Raw genomic sequence first — 14,954 nt, forward strand, 5'->3', positions numbered from 1 at the left:
ACATGCTGTCAAATAAACGAACCACACGCCGTGGCACAACGTTAGGGGCTTTGCCTCTGGCGCCGAGGTTTGATTCCCGAGAGGGAGTGCAGTAGAGTGTGTACGCCTGATGAGCCCAGAATTAGGGCAAAACACGTGTCGCGTACTCTTTGCATTATTTGACAGTAAACTATTTCAACCATATATATATATATATATATATATATATATATATATATACTGCGGTGGGTTGGCACCCTGCCCAGGATTGTTTCCTGCCTTGTGCCCTGTGTTGGCTGGGATTGGCTCCAGCAGACCCCCGTGACCCTGTGTTCGGATTCAGCGGGTTGGAAAATGTATGGATGGATATATATATATATATAGTATCTATCTATTTATCTATTATATAGTGCCTTTCATATCTATCTATCTATCTATCTGTAATGTTCTCCTTTATAATTGTTATCATAGAAAGAAATTCTCAAACCAGACAATATACTTTATACTTTATCAGCCACAGATATAACGATTTAGTGATTCATTACTGAGGCAACATTTACTAGGAAGGGCGCTATAAAAATGAAGACTGATATGATATTCTGTCAACAGGACTGAACTCTTTAAATTACTCTTCAAAGAGTGCCAGAGTAGTTCTTTAGAGCAATGTCGTAGGGCAGCCATTTCTAGATCCTTAAAGAATCATTCACATTGAAAGTTCCAGAAATACCCTTTATTTATTTAGTTCTGTAAAAGGCTTCATACACAATTATAAATAGTTGATGAGAGATTTGTGAAATACCAATGAGTTTTTGATTTTAAAAGAACTCAGACTGCATACAATAACAAAGGCCAAGTTCAGCTTCTCTTGATCCTGCGAGGTAGCCTGCTTTACCTTAGAGGTATTTGTCCTTTTTAAAGCCCCAAAACTCAATTTATGCAAACACGCCTTTTCAGAGTAAAAATGTTCCTTTGTCAAGCAATGGCTACACCAGCCAGTAAGGAAATCATATTTTTAAGAGAGTTTCCTAATACCCAACACGCCCTCCCACTGTAGGTGTTTAGCACACAGCTCACCTGCACGGCCGTCTGTAGATGAGTGGGCGTGTCAGTTTAACCATTCTCTATCGCGTGGCCGGAATGGGCGTGGTTTACAGATGCGTAAAGCTGTCGTTTTCCAATTTCTAATATATTGGACCAGTGGGCGTGTATTTTAAAGACGACGGGCGTGTCAGTTTAAACCAGCTTCCTTTGTTTTATTTACCACGTGGGCGTGGTTTCCTACTCGTTTAAAACTGAACTCCGCCTTCTGGCTTCTCGCCAGTTCCCTGCAGCGCTTGTTTCGCCAGACTTCATTGCAAGGACTACTGGGACTAAGCGATCATTACTTTTTCTATTTTTATTTTATTTATTTATTTTATGAATGTAGGAGACAAAATGTACTGCTTCAGCATAATAAAGTTGTGTTTGTGCTGCATAAATGAAAATTCAAAGGAATCAAGTCAGCCATTCCCTGCCTTATTTGCCTTTATTACATAAATTTACAAAAAACACATTCCTGCAAAGAAATGAGACTTCACTTTTCAAAATGGAATTACTCCCTGAACAGGAGAACATCCATTATAAGATTTTTGAAGGTAAAGTCAATGAAGTTATAACACTCGTTAGTTTTCAGTTCACTTTAATCCTTTGCTATCTTTGGTGGACGGAGCTTCCAGAACTTTCTGTATCCCCTCAGCTTCACCTGCTCACCCCTTTCCGCCCTCTACCCCCGGACAAAGCTGCAATATTTGAAATTTGACAGAAAGGGGCCGTCAGTTAATTAACATATCACATTAAAAATTAGCAAATATATAATGTCGACATACTTCTTTTTATTATTAAATAAAACGATTCATCTGCCGTTATCTTAAATTACTCTTAGAAAGGGCGTTCATTTTACAGATGCATTACCAATCCCCCTGCTACACCAATACTGGACCCCACCACACTCAGTTCATCTGTGCCTCCCCCCTCTTCACAAAGCACCTCCGCAGAAGGTCCTGCACGGGGGGTTCCGCGTTAAGTGGCTCGGCGAGTTGGGGGCTAAGGTGGTCACACGGCGTAGGGTCGGCGCTAACCGAGCTGTCCTGGACAGATAATTCTGGGAACCACGGGAATGTGATGTACGGATCTCTGTCCTCCATCCCGATGTCATCTCGGCTCTCTTCTTCCTCCCGTCTCCCCATGGTGAGGATGCCCGCAGCGTGGTTCCCAGAGCCGTGGAGGAGCTGATAGAGCCGGCTCTGGTAAGCCTGGCTAGATGTTTTCCTCTTGCCCAAAGTCAATATGCCCACGGCGTGGTTGCCTGTGCCGTGAAGGAGGTCGTAGATTCGGCAGGAGCAGGTCTTGTGGCGGCAGCAGTCGGGGACGGGCTGGCAGTTACAGAGCAGGATCGCGAGAAGCAGGAACAGAAGGGAGCTGTGGAGTTTCTGAGGGGAGAACCAGAGAGAGAGAAGGTTAACTCTTAATGGCTGGAGGACAGCATTCCACAACCTGAAAACGCTACTGCACCCTTGAAGGTAAAATGGTGTCAAAGTGATTCGTCAGAACGATACCATCGGGCAGGGGTACTCAGTTACGGTCCTGGAATTTCTTCATTAGATAGATAGATAGATAGATAGATAGATAGATAGATAGATAGATAGATAGATAGATAGATAGATAGATAGATAGATAGATAGATAGATACTTTATTAATCCCAAGAGGAAATTCACACATTAGAGCCCGACAGTGCTGGATTAAGACCTCTAGAGGCAATAAAAGATTTTAGTGCCCCCTCATAGATATGAGCTGCCCTCTCTCTCAGTGGACGACATGAACGGGACAACCAAAAGAAGAGCGATCACGTGAGCCTCGATGGACCGTGAAGCGGTGACCAGATTCTAATTTTGTTGCATTCGCAAGATTAATATATACCATTAACCTCTTTTCATTCTATTATATTATTTTTATTAACATTCTAATAATAATGCTAATGACGCCGCTCTTACCAGGATACGGCATTGGCGTGATAAGATATGATGATTATTTTTATTATTAGACATATACGGAGCCTCCATTGGCTCTATATACAGTATGTCTAATAATAAAAATAATAAAAGCAGTCAATGGAGGCTTTGATCGGGGCTCTTCAGAGACTGAGTTTCTGGGCGTGTGATAAAAACCAAGATGACCTCCTGGGCACAGCCATCAGCAGAGAGAGTGTCGACTTCCTCGAGAGGTTTACTTACCTCAGCTGTGGCATTCATGTCTCTGGTGACTCTTCTTATAAAGTCAGTAGACGGATTGGGAGAGCATGGGGGTCATAAGGTCTCTATAAAGGGGGGTGTGGCGCTCCCGATATCTCTGCACAAGGACGAAGGTCCAAGTCTTTAGAATCCTGGTGCTCCCTGTTTGTGAGATATGGACGCTATCCAGTGACCTGAGACGAAGACTGGACTCCTTTGGTGTCTCTTCAGAGGATCCTTGGGCACCGCTGATTTGACTTTGGGTTGCTGACAGGGTCCCAAATGAGGCACATGACCTGCATTGTGAAGCAGCGTCAGTTAACAGCACTTAGGGCATGTGGCGAGATTCCCCGAAGGTGAGCTCGCAGGATACAGGGTCATTTCCAGAGGGTGGGACAGAACCGCATGTCTGCCTGGGGGGGGGGTCGCTAACCAGGATCCCGAGGTGTTTTGTCACGTGCTGTACCAGTACATGCTCCCCGACCTGACCTGACCTGACATATATAAACTGTGTGTGTGTGTGTGTATGGAGCTGTCCGCTCTACTCATGCTCAACCACCGCCACTAGATGGCGCATGCACGCACTTTAACATTTTCTCAGCGCTTGCATGCGCCACAGTTCTCATTAAATAGATAGATAGATAGATAGATAGATAGATAGATAGATAGATAGATAGATAGATAGATAGATAGATAGATAGATAGATAGATAGATAGATAGATAGATATGAAAGTCACTATATAATAGATAGATAGATAGATAGATAGATAGATAGATAGATAGATAGATAGATAGATAGATAGATAGATAGATAGATAGATAGATAGATAGGTGAATGGCATTATATAATAGATAGATAGATAGATAGATAGATAGATAGATAGATAGATAGATAGATAGATAGATAGATAGATAGATAGATAGATAGATATGAAAGTCACTATATAATAGATAGATAGATAGATAGATAGATAGATAGATAGATAGATAGATAGATAGATAGATAGATAGATAGATAGATAGATAGATAGATAGATAGGTGAATGGCATTATATAATAAATAGATAGATAGATAGATAGATAGATAGATAGATAGATAGATAGATAGATAGATAGATAGATAGATAGATAGATAGATAGATAGATATGAAAGTCACTATATAATAGATAGATAGATAGATAGATAGATAGATAGATAGATAGATAGATAGATAGATAGATAGATAGATAGATAGATAGATAGATAGATAGATAGGTGAATGGCATTATATAATAGATAGATAGATAGATAGATAGATAGATAGATAGATAGATAGATAGATAGATAGATAGATAGATATGAAAGTCACTATATAATAGATAGATAGATAGATAGATAGATAGATAGATAGATAGATAGATAGATAGATAGATAGATAGATAGATAGATAGATAGATAGATAGATAGATAGATAGATAGATAGGTGAATGGCACTATATGATAGATAGATAGATAGATAGATAGATAGATAGATAGATAGATAGATAGATAGATAGATAGGTGAATGGCATTATATAATAGATAGATAGATAGATAGATAGATAGATAGATAGATAGATAGATAGATAGATAGATAGATAGATAGATAGATAGATAGATAGATAGATAGATAGGTGAATGGCACTATATAATAGATAGATAGATAGATAGATAGATAGATAGATAGATAGATAGATAGATAGATAGATAGATAGATAGATAGATAGATAGATAGATAGATAGATAGGTGAATGGCACTATATGATAGATAGATAGATAGATAGATAGATAGATAGATAGATAGATAGATAGATAGATAGATAGATAGATAGATAGATAGATAGATAGATAGATAGATAGATAGATAGATAGGTGAATGGCATTATATAATAGATAGATAGATAGATAGATAGATAGATAGATAGATAGATAGATAGATAGATAGATAGATAGATAGATAGATAGATAGATAGATAGATAGATAGGTGAATGGCACTATATAATAGATAGATAGATAGATAGATAGATAGATAGATAGATAGATAGATAGATAGATAGATAGATAGATAGATAGATAGATAGATAGATAGATAGATAGATAGATAGATACTTTATTAATCCCAAGGGGAAATTCACAACTTACCCTGTAGTTAGGACATAGCGGGTTGGATAATGGATGGTTGGATGGATTTATTGCCTTATCTTTTTCGTTTTTCTTGTGAGTTTCTCTTTGACATCGTGTGAAGCACTTTGAGCTCCATTGTTTGTATGAAAATGTGCTGTAGAAGGAAATGTTGTTCCAGTTGTTGTTATGGTTCTCTCTCAAATAAATAAATGAGAGAGAAGGAAAGGAGCTCAAAACGTAAAGATAAAGTTCCCAGAAAACAAAACAAATATACATTTTTTATCTTGAAAACATGAGAACACCAACACATGGTATCATTCAACCCCAAGTTTCATTATCTATATGTTATAGTCCTGGAGAAACTGGTCAGAGTGAAAAGCTACAGTCACGGTGGACCCCAGGACCAGAGTTACATACCCCTAAAAATCAAGGAGCCAGAGTGATTTTTCAAAGTGATGCTATTTTTGGGGTGGGGGGGGGGGGGGTCATTTTTGGTTCTCAAAAAGACCCCTCCACATGAAAGTTCCAGAAAGACCCTTTCTTGATTTCAATCTGTAACAGGCTCCATACAGTAAATAACCAGGATTTAGTGTACTAGGGTGTTGTACCGTGTTAGCCATTATGGATGTAACGAGAAGTCAAGCAAAATGCCACCTTTGATTGGCTAACTCCGTGGTTCTCAAACTGTGGGGCAGGCCCCCCTAGGGGGGCTACGAAGTAACAAAAAGGGGGGAGCGAAGATGTTAAAAAAAGAAAACGAATCAAAAATATGAAAAATACATCTATTGAAACCACAACAAATGAACTTAAACTACATTCTGATACTAGAAAAATAAATATAGAGTTAGATAAATGTCGATAAAAGTTAAGTAGGTATAATAAAATATGCATCTATGATATATCATTAATTAAAAAAGAACAAATTGGTATTAGTGGGCTCCTTTCAAAAAACATTAGGGGGGGGCGCGATTAAAACTGTTATGAAAACTCGGGTAGCAAATACTTACAGGGTTGAGAAGCGCTGGGCTAACTAAAAAGATTACAATATGCCAGCTTTTGAGGCAACCCAGGCCCCTTCTCCAGGCAAGATGCCATTAACCTCGGACAATCCTCTTGTTTAATCTCACGAAGCCTCCAGGATCTCATGGTTCAGCTGAGGGGACGGGGACTCCAAAGACCTAGGATTGCATCTTGCCTGCAGAAGGGGCCTGAGTTGCCCCAATAGCTTGTTTATTGTAATATTTCTAGTTTGCCAATATTGGGTGTCATTTTATTTGACTCCTCATTACAGGATTTGATGGCAACAGATTTGTGAACTACCGACGGTCCCCGGTTTTAAAATGGATGCTTGCTGCCTATGTACAGTTACACAGGCTGAATGTAGGCTTTTTAAATCTGTTTGTGTCCTGCTAGGTAGCCCACCATACATTAAAGATTTCAGTGGGGTTTTTTCCCCCCATATTAGGAAGCACACTGCAGTGGGTTGGCACCCTGCCCAGGATTGGTTCCTGCCTTGTGCTGTGTGTTGGCTGGGATTGGCTCCAGCAGACCCCCGTGACCCTGTGTTCAGATTAAGCGGGTTGGAAAATGGATGGATGGATTAGGAAGCACAAAGAACCAACTTCATCTGCAAAGACCCTGTCCCAGAATGGAATGGTTCATCATGAAGCAATGGAGTTCCGAGGAATCACACAACCTGGAGAGAACTATCAAGTGTCATTAAAGAGATAGAATTTCTAAGAGTGATAGGGGAATGATCATCAGTCCCCTAAAGAGCCAATCGACTAGAAGGTTCCAAGTGTTTTTCTTTCTTGTATACGAAGTATAGGGAAAGTATTGGAATCGTCCAAAAATTCAATTTTGAGATTTTGATGAATCTCGATTTTTTTAGACCTCCCCGAGTCCCGAAAATACCATTTTTGGAATTGTGTGTATGTGTGTGTGTGGGCGGCACGGTGGCGCAGTGGGTAGCGCTGCTGCCTCGCAGTTGGGAGATCTGGGGACCTGGGTTCGCTTCCCAGGTCCTCCCTGCATGGAGTTTGCATGTTCTCCCCGTGTCTGCGTGGGTTTCCTCCGGGCGCTCCGGTTTCCTCCCACAGTCCAAAGACATGCAGGTTAGGTGGATTGGCATTTCTAAATTGGCCCTAGTGTGTGCTTGGTGTGTGGGTGTGTTTGTGTGTGTCCTGCGGTGGGTTGGCACCCTGCCCAGGATTGTTCCCTGCCTTGTGCCCTGTGTTGGCTGGGATTGGCTCCAGCAGACACCTGTAACCCTGTGTTCGGATTCAGCAGGTTGGAAAATGGATGGCTGGATGTATGTGTGTGTGTGTGTGTGTGTGTGTGTGTGTGTGTAAACACGATAACTTGAGTACGCCTTCACTTAGGTCAACAAATTCTGCATACAAGTATTCAGTACAAAATGTAGATTTCTATTAACTTTTGGGCTATTTCCGCTAAATGGAAGTGGTAGTTTACCTTTTATTAATGCAGCTGCAGAGTCTGATTAATTCAACTTTACTTTTATAGTAATTGTTCATTATATTATTAATTTGATTTGATTTGTTGTTAGATCTGGGGACCTGAGGTTCGCTTCCCAGGTCCTCCCTGTGTGGAGTTTGCATGTTCTCCCCGTGTCTGCGTGGGTTTCCTCCCACAGTCCAAAGACATGCAGGTTAGGTGGATTGGCGATCCTAAATTGGCCCTAGTGTGTGCTTGGTGTGTGCTTGGTGTGTTTGTGTGTGTCCTGTGGTGGGTTGGCACCCTGCCCGGGATTGGTTCCTGCCTTGTGCCCTGTGTTGGCTGGGATTGGCTCCAGCAGACACCCGTAACCCTGTGTTCGGATTCAGCGGGTTGGAAAATGGATGGATGGATGGATGGATGGTTCTTTAATATACATAATATAAAAATATAATCATTGTCTTGCGGTTTACTCCTCAAATATGAGAAAGTCCAGTGGAGACCACTCCAGACTTTTTTAGACCCTTAACAGCATGAAAAGATGCCAACAGTTTTGTTATCAAGAACATAACAGCACTTTAATGGGCCGAGGATTTGTGTGGCAATGAAGGTGGCGTTAGGTGTGTTTGAGTTCAGTAATGTGGCAAACCTGCCGCCCACCCTAATCCACATGAGCAAACTCTTCTCCTTGTGACAAAGTGCGGTAAAATAATAAGTTAATTAGCTTAGTGTAATTTATTGGGCAATGCCTTTGAATAATCATGTCATTTAACTTAATCCAGACCTGGGTCACTGGGGGTAGGGGGGCAGTAGACTATCCGAGCTGGCATAGGCTACATTATCCCGAGCAGGGTGGTAGGAGTCCATCCCAACCAGCAAAGCATGCAAGGCAAGAACAATCCCCTGGAAAAGATGCCAGTCCATCACAGGGTGAACACACACACACATTACCTGTGCCCCTAACCTGCAGGTCTTTGTACTGCAGGAGGAAACCCATGCAGACACGAGGAGAACATGCAAACTCCAGGCAGGGAGGACCCGGGAAGCAAACCCGGGTCTCCTTACTGCAAGGCAGACAGCGCTACCCACTGCGCCACCGTGCCGCCCACTCAATAGCAATTCATTGTTTTAATGTTGCAAATAAATGTTGCATTGCCCTAAACTTATAATAGTAGCAAATTCTATTTGCATAAAGTTAGGATATTTGCATATGGGAACGCCCCCTTGAAGTGAAGCCCCACCCCTCTAGTTTTATGCGTTGTGAAAAGCTGAACTTTAATAACGGTTAGCAAGATCATTTATTCAGTGTGTGTTCCGAGTATTTTTTTGTGATTATGGAGCCTGATTCCAAAAGTGAACCCTGGTGCCCTCACGATGAAAGAAGCAGCGTTACCATTGTGCCAAAATGTCTCCCCACTTCAGTCGTGTCACCTCTTAATCTCTGTTTGCTAAATCTTCAATCTTGCCCCATAACTCTTACCCCGTAGTCCTGGAATCAGCCTAGTGGCTCTCCGATGGACTTTCTCTTGTGCTGCTGTGTCTCTTCTGTGCACTGCATGGCAGTGATGTGCGGTCAGGTCCATGACTGGTGAGGCGTTGACTCCTTCAGAGTCAGATTTACAAATATATGAACCTGAAAGAGTCGCTTGTTCACTGTTCAAATGGCAGCCAGCACATTGACTACTGGTTATGTTTTATATCACATCAGCATTCGTTACACACACAGAGGTGAGGCGCATATCTGGATAAGAAAGAACGTCACATTTCTAGCGGCGAGAGAGAGCGCAGAGAGCGCATTTGCTCCTCACCCTCCATGTGTTCTCAATTTGCTTTTGCAATTCCACAATTCATACTCATTCAATACAAATGAAAGTAAAAAAAAACGGATTTCAGTTTTGACCTTAGTTGAAATATTTAGTTGTTTTGAAAAGCTTTTAATTCTGACGCATTAATCAAGTTTATTACAGACTGTTCAACAAAAGGATAACAAGAAAAATGAAAGAATATCCATCCATCCATCCATTTTCCAACCCGATGAATCCGAACACAGGGTTACGGGGGTCTGCTGGAGCCAATCCCAGCCAACACAGGGCACAAGGCAGGAACCAATCCCGGGCAGGGTGCCAACCCACCACAGGACACACACAAACACACCAAGCACACACTAGGGCCAATTTAGAATCACCAATCCACCTAACCTGCATGTCTTTGGACTGTGGGAGGAAACCCACGCAGACAAGGGGAGAACATGCAAACTCCACGCAGGGTGGACCCGGGAAGCGAACCACAGGTCTCCTTACTGTGAGGCAGCAGCGCTACCCTCTGCACCACCGTGCCTCTCACTCAATAGCAATTCATTGTTTTAATGTTGCGAATAAATGTTGCATTGCCCTAAACCAGGGGTAGGCAACGTCGGTCCTGGTGAGCCGCAGTATGTGCAGGTTTTTGTTCCAACCCAGTTCCTTAACGAGAACTCAATTATTGCTGATGAAGCACATATTGCTTAAGTAACATTTTGATGCTTCATTTTAGTGGTCTCGCTTGTTCTCCAACCTTAATTGCTTATTTCAATCTTAAACTGCTGCATTCAGTGTTTTAATTGCTCCTTATTAGCAATAAGATGTAAAAGACAAAGCAGCCAGCAGTTCTCCAGCTAGCTTTTTTCCAATTACATCTGTGTGTGTTCATCATGCACGGTTTGATTTAATAAAACACTTAATAGAAAAATGTGACAGACTGAAAATGATCTGTTTTAGGCTTCAAATCATTTAGATGATATCCTTGGAAAGGAAAAAAATCTACGATATAAGAGCCTTACATTGCACAGACTAACAAGCCATAAAATTAAATAAGGTCTGAGATTGGCAATGATTGGTTTCTAATTAAGCAATTGGGTTGGAATGAAAACCTGTAGCCACTGCGGCTCACCAGGACCGGCGTTGCCTACCCCTGCCCTAAACTCATAATGATAGCAAATTCTATTTGCATAAAGTTAGGATATTTGCGTATGGGAACGCCCCCTTGAAGTGAAGCCCCACCCTTCCATATTTATGCGTGGTGAAAAGCTGAACTTTAATAACGGTTAGCAAGATCATTTATTCAGTGTGTGTTCCAAGTATTTTTTTGTGGTTATGGAGCCTGATTTATGTGGAGTTATTTTTGATATTCTGAAAAACGACGTTTCTTTCTCCACTTGGCACCATGAATAGCATTGATTTACATCAAATGATTAAAATTATTGCCTGTTCACATTTTTTTCTGTATATAAGTGACGTTGTTAATCTCATGCAGGTAAACTAACTGCGTTATTTTGGTAAATTATAAGTTCAAAGTTACATTACTGAGCTCTTTAGCTTGAATTGGTTTGATTGCACATAATGAAAAAGTTCGATTTAATAGTAAAATAATACAATTATAATTGTCGACTGCTTTCGTTTTACTGAGATAAACAGTACCCTTGATTTACGTTCCTATTTTTCTTAACCGTTAAATGACTGGCAGCTCAACTGCCCGTCAATTAACCGTTAAACCGCCTTTTTTTTACAGCTTGTAGAACTTTGATAATAACGTCCGTGGTACGTAAACCGAGGGGCGCCCTAACAACACCGACCTCCCGCTATGGACAACGAGGGGCGAGGCGCTATATAAATAACAATTATTATTATTATTATTATTATTATTATTATTGACCTGCCTATGGGGCTCCAAGTGAGCTTCGACCAGCACTGCCCAGAAGGTTAAAAATGACAAAATTTAAAACCTAAGCATGTGAGGTGAATCGAATATGACGTTATTTTGGATTTTTGATCCTTTATTAGGCATCTAACCCTCTATGGACCTCTGTCAGCGGGTGACAAATGACACATTTCTTTTACAATCGAGAATATTTAGGCTTCAGACATTTAAAATTGTAGGGCATATTTAATAGTTCAAATATTTGGCTTAACTGTTCTTACTTATTACGTTCTTCCATCTCATGAATGAACCATCGCCCAATTCAGAATTCAGAATTTTTTAAATTGTTGGAAAATGATCAGTAAATAAAGTCTGATAACGTCTGTTAACATTCAGTGATTTGGTTTAACAAAACTGTTTTAAATAGTTTAAATAATCTTGAGCGACTTAAATAAGTTATGTTCATCTGATTCTTTCCACTCTGCATGTTAGTGAACTGACTTTGGATTACTTGATTCATACGCGCAACTGAATTCGGATCCTCTAACGAATCATTTTTTTAAGTAGCGTGTATATTTGATTTCACATACAGACTTTAAATATTAATTTAAGATCGGCGATCTCGAAGCAGGAGCCACAAACAGACCGTTGTCAATTCGGCGATACGGCACTTACCTTGGCACCCAGCGACTCCGTGGTCAGCATACCGGCGGACATGTCGTTCGATGGCGGGCAGCTCGCTACTGGCTCTCCACTCTCTTCTCCTCCGCGACCCTTTTTCTTTTTATATTCTCTGCCACACAACTAAGCGACCCCTTTGCTATGTGCCCGAGTGACGATACAAAAGGCTGCGATTGTCCCAGACTGATTTAATGAGGTCCGTTCTGCTGTCATCACCCGGGCTCCCCGAAGGACCGCACTCTCCCGGAGCTCTGGTCCATTGTCATCTCCGCAATGAGGTTTCTTTTTCTATTCACTGATCTCGAGGACTGATCTTATTAGAGGATAATGAACCTCTAATTACCCTCCCAAAATACCACTCTCGCCTTAGAGATGCGCTGTTATGTGCTTTGTGACACTTTACTCATTCCGGTCTCATTGCTATCTTTATCCATAATACTTTGGGGTGGGCAGCTGCACAGGAAAACGGCCAGTGCTAAAGTAGCGCACATTAAAACACTGGGGAGGCACGGCGGTGGTACATCCGCCTCATGGTAAGGAACCCGGGTGGGCTGGGGGGACGAGGGGGTCACCCTGCGTGGAGTTGTTCCCTCTGTGTGCTCCACAGTCCAAAAACACGCTAAATTGGGCCGAGTGATCGTTTACGTCCGAGTGTGTTCACCATTAAGGCGATCTGCTTGCCCACCCAGGGGCCGGTGACTGCACAAATCCACTCAAGTGTGGGAAATGACATGCCGCCGGGGCCGGATTTATATGAAAAGAGGCCCTAGGCTATTCCACTTATGAGGCCCTTTCACCTTCCATTTTTAAGTTTGTAAATTACATGAGAGATAATAAAATTTTGCTAACAATTTGAATGTAGGCCCCTCTTGATCTTGAGGCCCTAGGCTGAAGCCTAGTTAGCCTATAGGAAAATCCGGCCTGTTAAAAAAATGCCGCATTGTTATAAAAGAATGATCAACTCTTGTGTTAAGAAGCTACGCCATTCTTGGGGTTTCGGGATCTTAATGCAGGCTTGGTGTTCACCCGCGGTGGACTGGCACCTGCCTTGTGCCCACTGCTAACCATAATGGGCTCCACTTTTCCCACAACCCCACTCTGGATAAGCGGTTTTGGAAAATGGACGGATGGGTTAAAACATCGTGACCATATGTCTGACATCTGCGTGGCAGCCCCCTCGCCCCGATACAACGCTCTGCATTTTATGGGGAAAATTGTTTGCTCAAACCTGCTAAAGAATATGTGGCGGAGATACAGACATGGCTGAAAATTGTGCTACCCCTTCACTTAAAAGAACGCCTCTCGGGTTTTCTCTGAACTAAGCTGAAACTAAGCAAAGCATTTGTTACCCACAATTACTGATCGGCGAAATTTGCCGAGGCATTTTTTTTTCATAAGGGCGGCCTGGTGGCGCAGTGGGTAACACTGTCTGCCTCGCAGTTAGGAGACCCGGGTTCGCTTCCCGGGTCCTCCCTGCGTGGAGTTTGCATGTTCTCCCCGTGTCTGCGTGAGTTTCCTCCCACAGTCCAAAGACATGCAGGTTTGGTGGATTGGCGATTCTAAATTGGCCCTAGTGTGTGCTTGGTGTGTGGGTGTGTTTGTGTGTGTCCTGCGGTGGGTTGGCACCCTGCCCGGGATTCAGCAGGTTGGAAAATGGATGGATGGATGGATTTTTTTCATAGCCAATTTGCAGCATTCAACAAATTTTTCTCCAAAAATCTACCATGTGACCAACTGAGGGTCATGTGACTTTTCCGTTTTCTTTTTTTGTTTGTCGCAGCTTTCACTTTTATAATCTCAGGACCCTCTCATGATGACAGTCATGTAGTCTGACATATCCAGCGACTCGGTCCAAACAAGTTTAGTTTTGTCTTTAGTCGTAGGTTCGACAGCTGAGAGTTGATGAAAGCTTGTCCAGAATTGCAACGTATATCATGCAGCAACGAGGAGTAAGGGATGTGAGAGCGTCAAGGGGATGAAGGGGCTGATCTGTCAGAAGCCTTCAGTGTAAATACTGGAGTTAGACATGACTGCCTCCTATCACCGATCATCTTCTCACTTGTGATTGATTGGATGATGAGGACGATAATGGGTCTGCCTAGGGGCAAACGGGGTACCCTGACTCTGTAAGCTGATGTTCCTCGGGTTCCCCATTACTTGTGGTCATCTAGACTCGAAAACCCCTCATTTGTAGGCCGTTTTTGGACAATATATTGTGCAGGAAATGACACCCTTATGATGAAGAACAAACACGAAATGATCAGAAGGTCCTGAGGTTCTACGGGTCACATCAACAGACCCTATGGGTTCACGAGGGCTCAAAGTTAAAGTTACTCCTTTTCAAAAAACTTTGGAAAAACAAATTAGTAGGAATGTGGAGTGTTGTTTTTGAGGGTTCTGATCATGAATAAGGTCATATTATTGCTATCCGATTTTTTCCTGCGGCACAGTGGCATAGTGGGTAGCGCTGCTGCCTCGCAGTTGAGAGACCTGGGTTTGCTTGCCGGGTCCTCCCTGCATGGAGTTTGCATGTTCTCCCCGTGTCTGCGTGGGTTTCCTCCCACAGTCCTAAGACATGCAGGTTAGGTGGATTGGCGATTCTAAATTGGCCCTAGTGTGTGCTTGGTGTGTGGGTGTGTTTGTCCTGCGGTGGGTTGGCGCCCTGCCCAGGATTGGTTCCCTGCCTTGTGCCCTGTGTTGGCTGGGATTGGCTTCAGTAGACCCCCGTGACCCTATGTTCAGATTCAGCGGGT

General features: G+C 42.4%; 1 protein-coding gene across 1 annotated transcript; it reads right to left on the reverse strand.

The window, feature by feature from the left end:
• Nucleotides 1–1,641: 1,641 nt before the first annotated feature.
• Nucleotides 1,642–12,525, reverse strand: hcrt (hypocretin (orexin) neuropeptide precursor). Its single transcript, XM_028791259.2, has 2 exons — nt 12,196–12,525; nt 1,642–2,447 (listed from the first exon to the last, which is right to left on the reverse strand). Exons 1-2 carry the CDS (start codon nt 12,235–12,237, stop codon nt 1,968–1,970), a joined length of 522 nt encoding a protein of 173 aa, XP_028647092.1. The 5' UTR covers nt 12,238–12,525; the 3' UTR covers nt 1,642–1,967.
• Nucleotides 12,526–14,954: the final 2,429 nt, after the last annotated feature.

The sequence above is a fragment of the Erpetoichthys calabaricus genome, chromosome 14, assembly GCF_900747795.2.
Source record: "Erpetoichthys calabaricus chromosome 14, fErpCal1.3, whole genome shotgun sequence".
Taxonomy (NCBI): domain Eukaryota; kingdom Metazoa; phylum Chordata; class Cladistia; order Polypteriformes; family Polypteridae; genus Erpetoichthys; species Erpetoichthys calabaricus.

Bases quoted from the DNA above. Each gene is read 5' to 3' on its own strand.
- hcrt (XM_028791259.2), bottom strand. From the start codon at position 12,237: ATGTCCGCCGGTATGCTGACCACGGAGTCGCTGGGTGCCAAG. The intron at 2,448-12,195 runs GTAAGTGCCGTA...TTCTCCCCTCAG, and splicing joins CGGAGTCGCTGGGTGCCAAG to AAACTCCACAGCTCCCTTCT.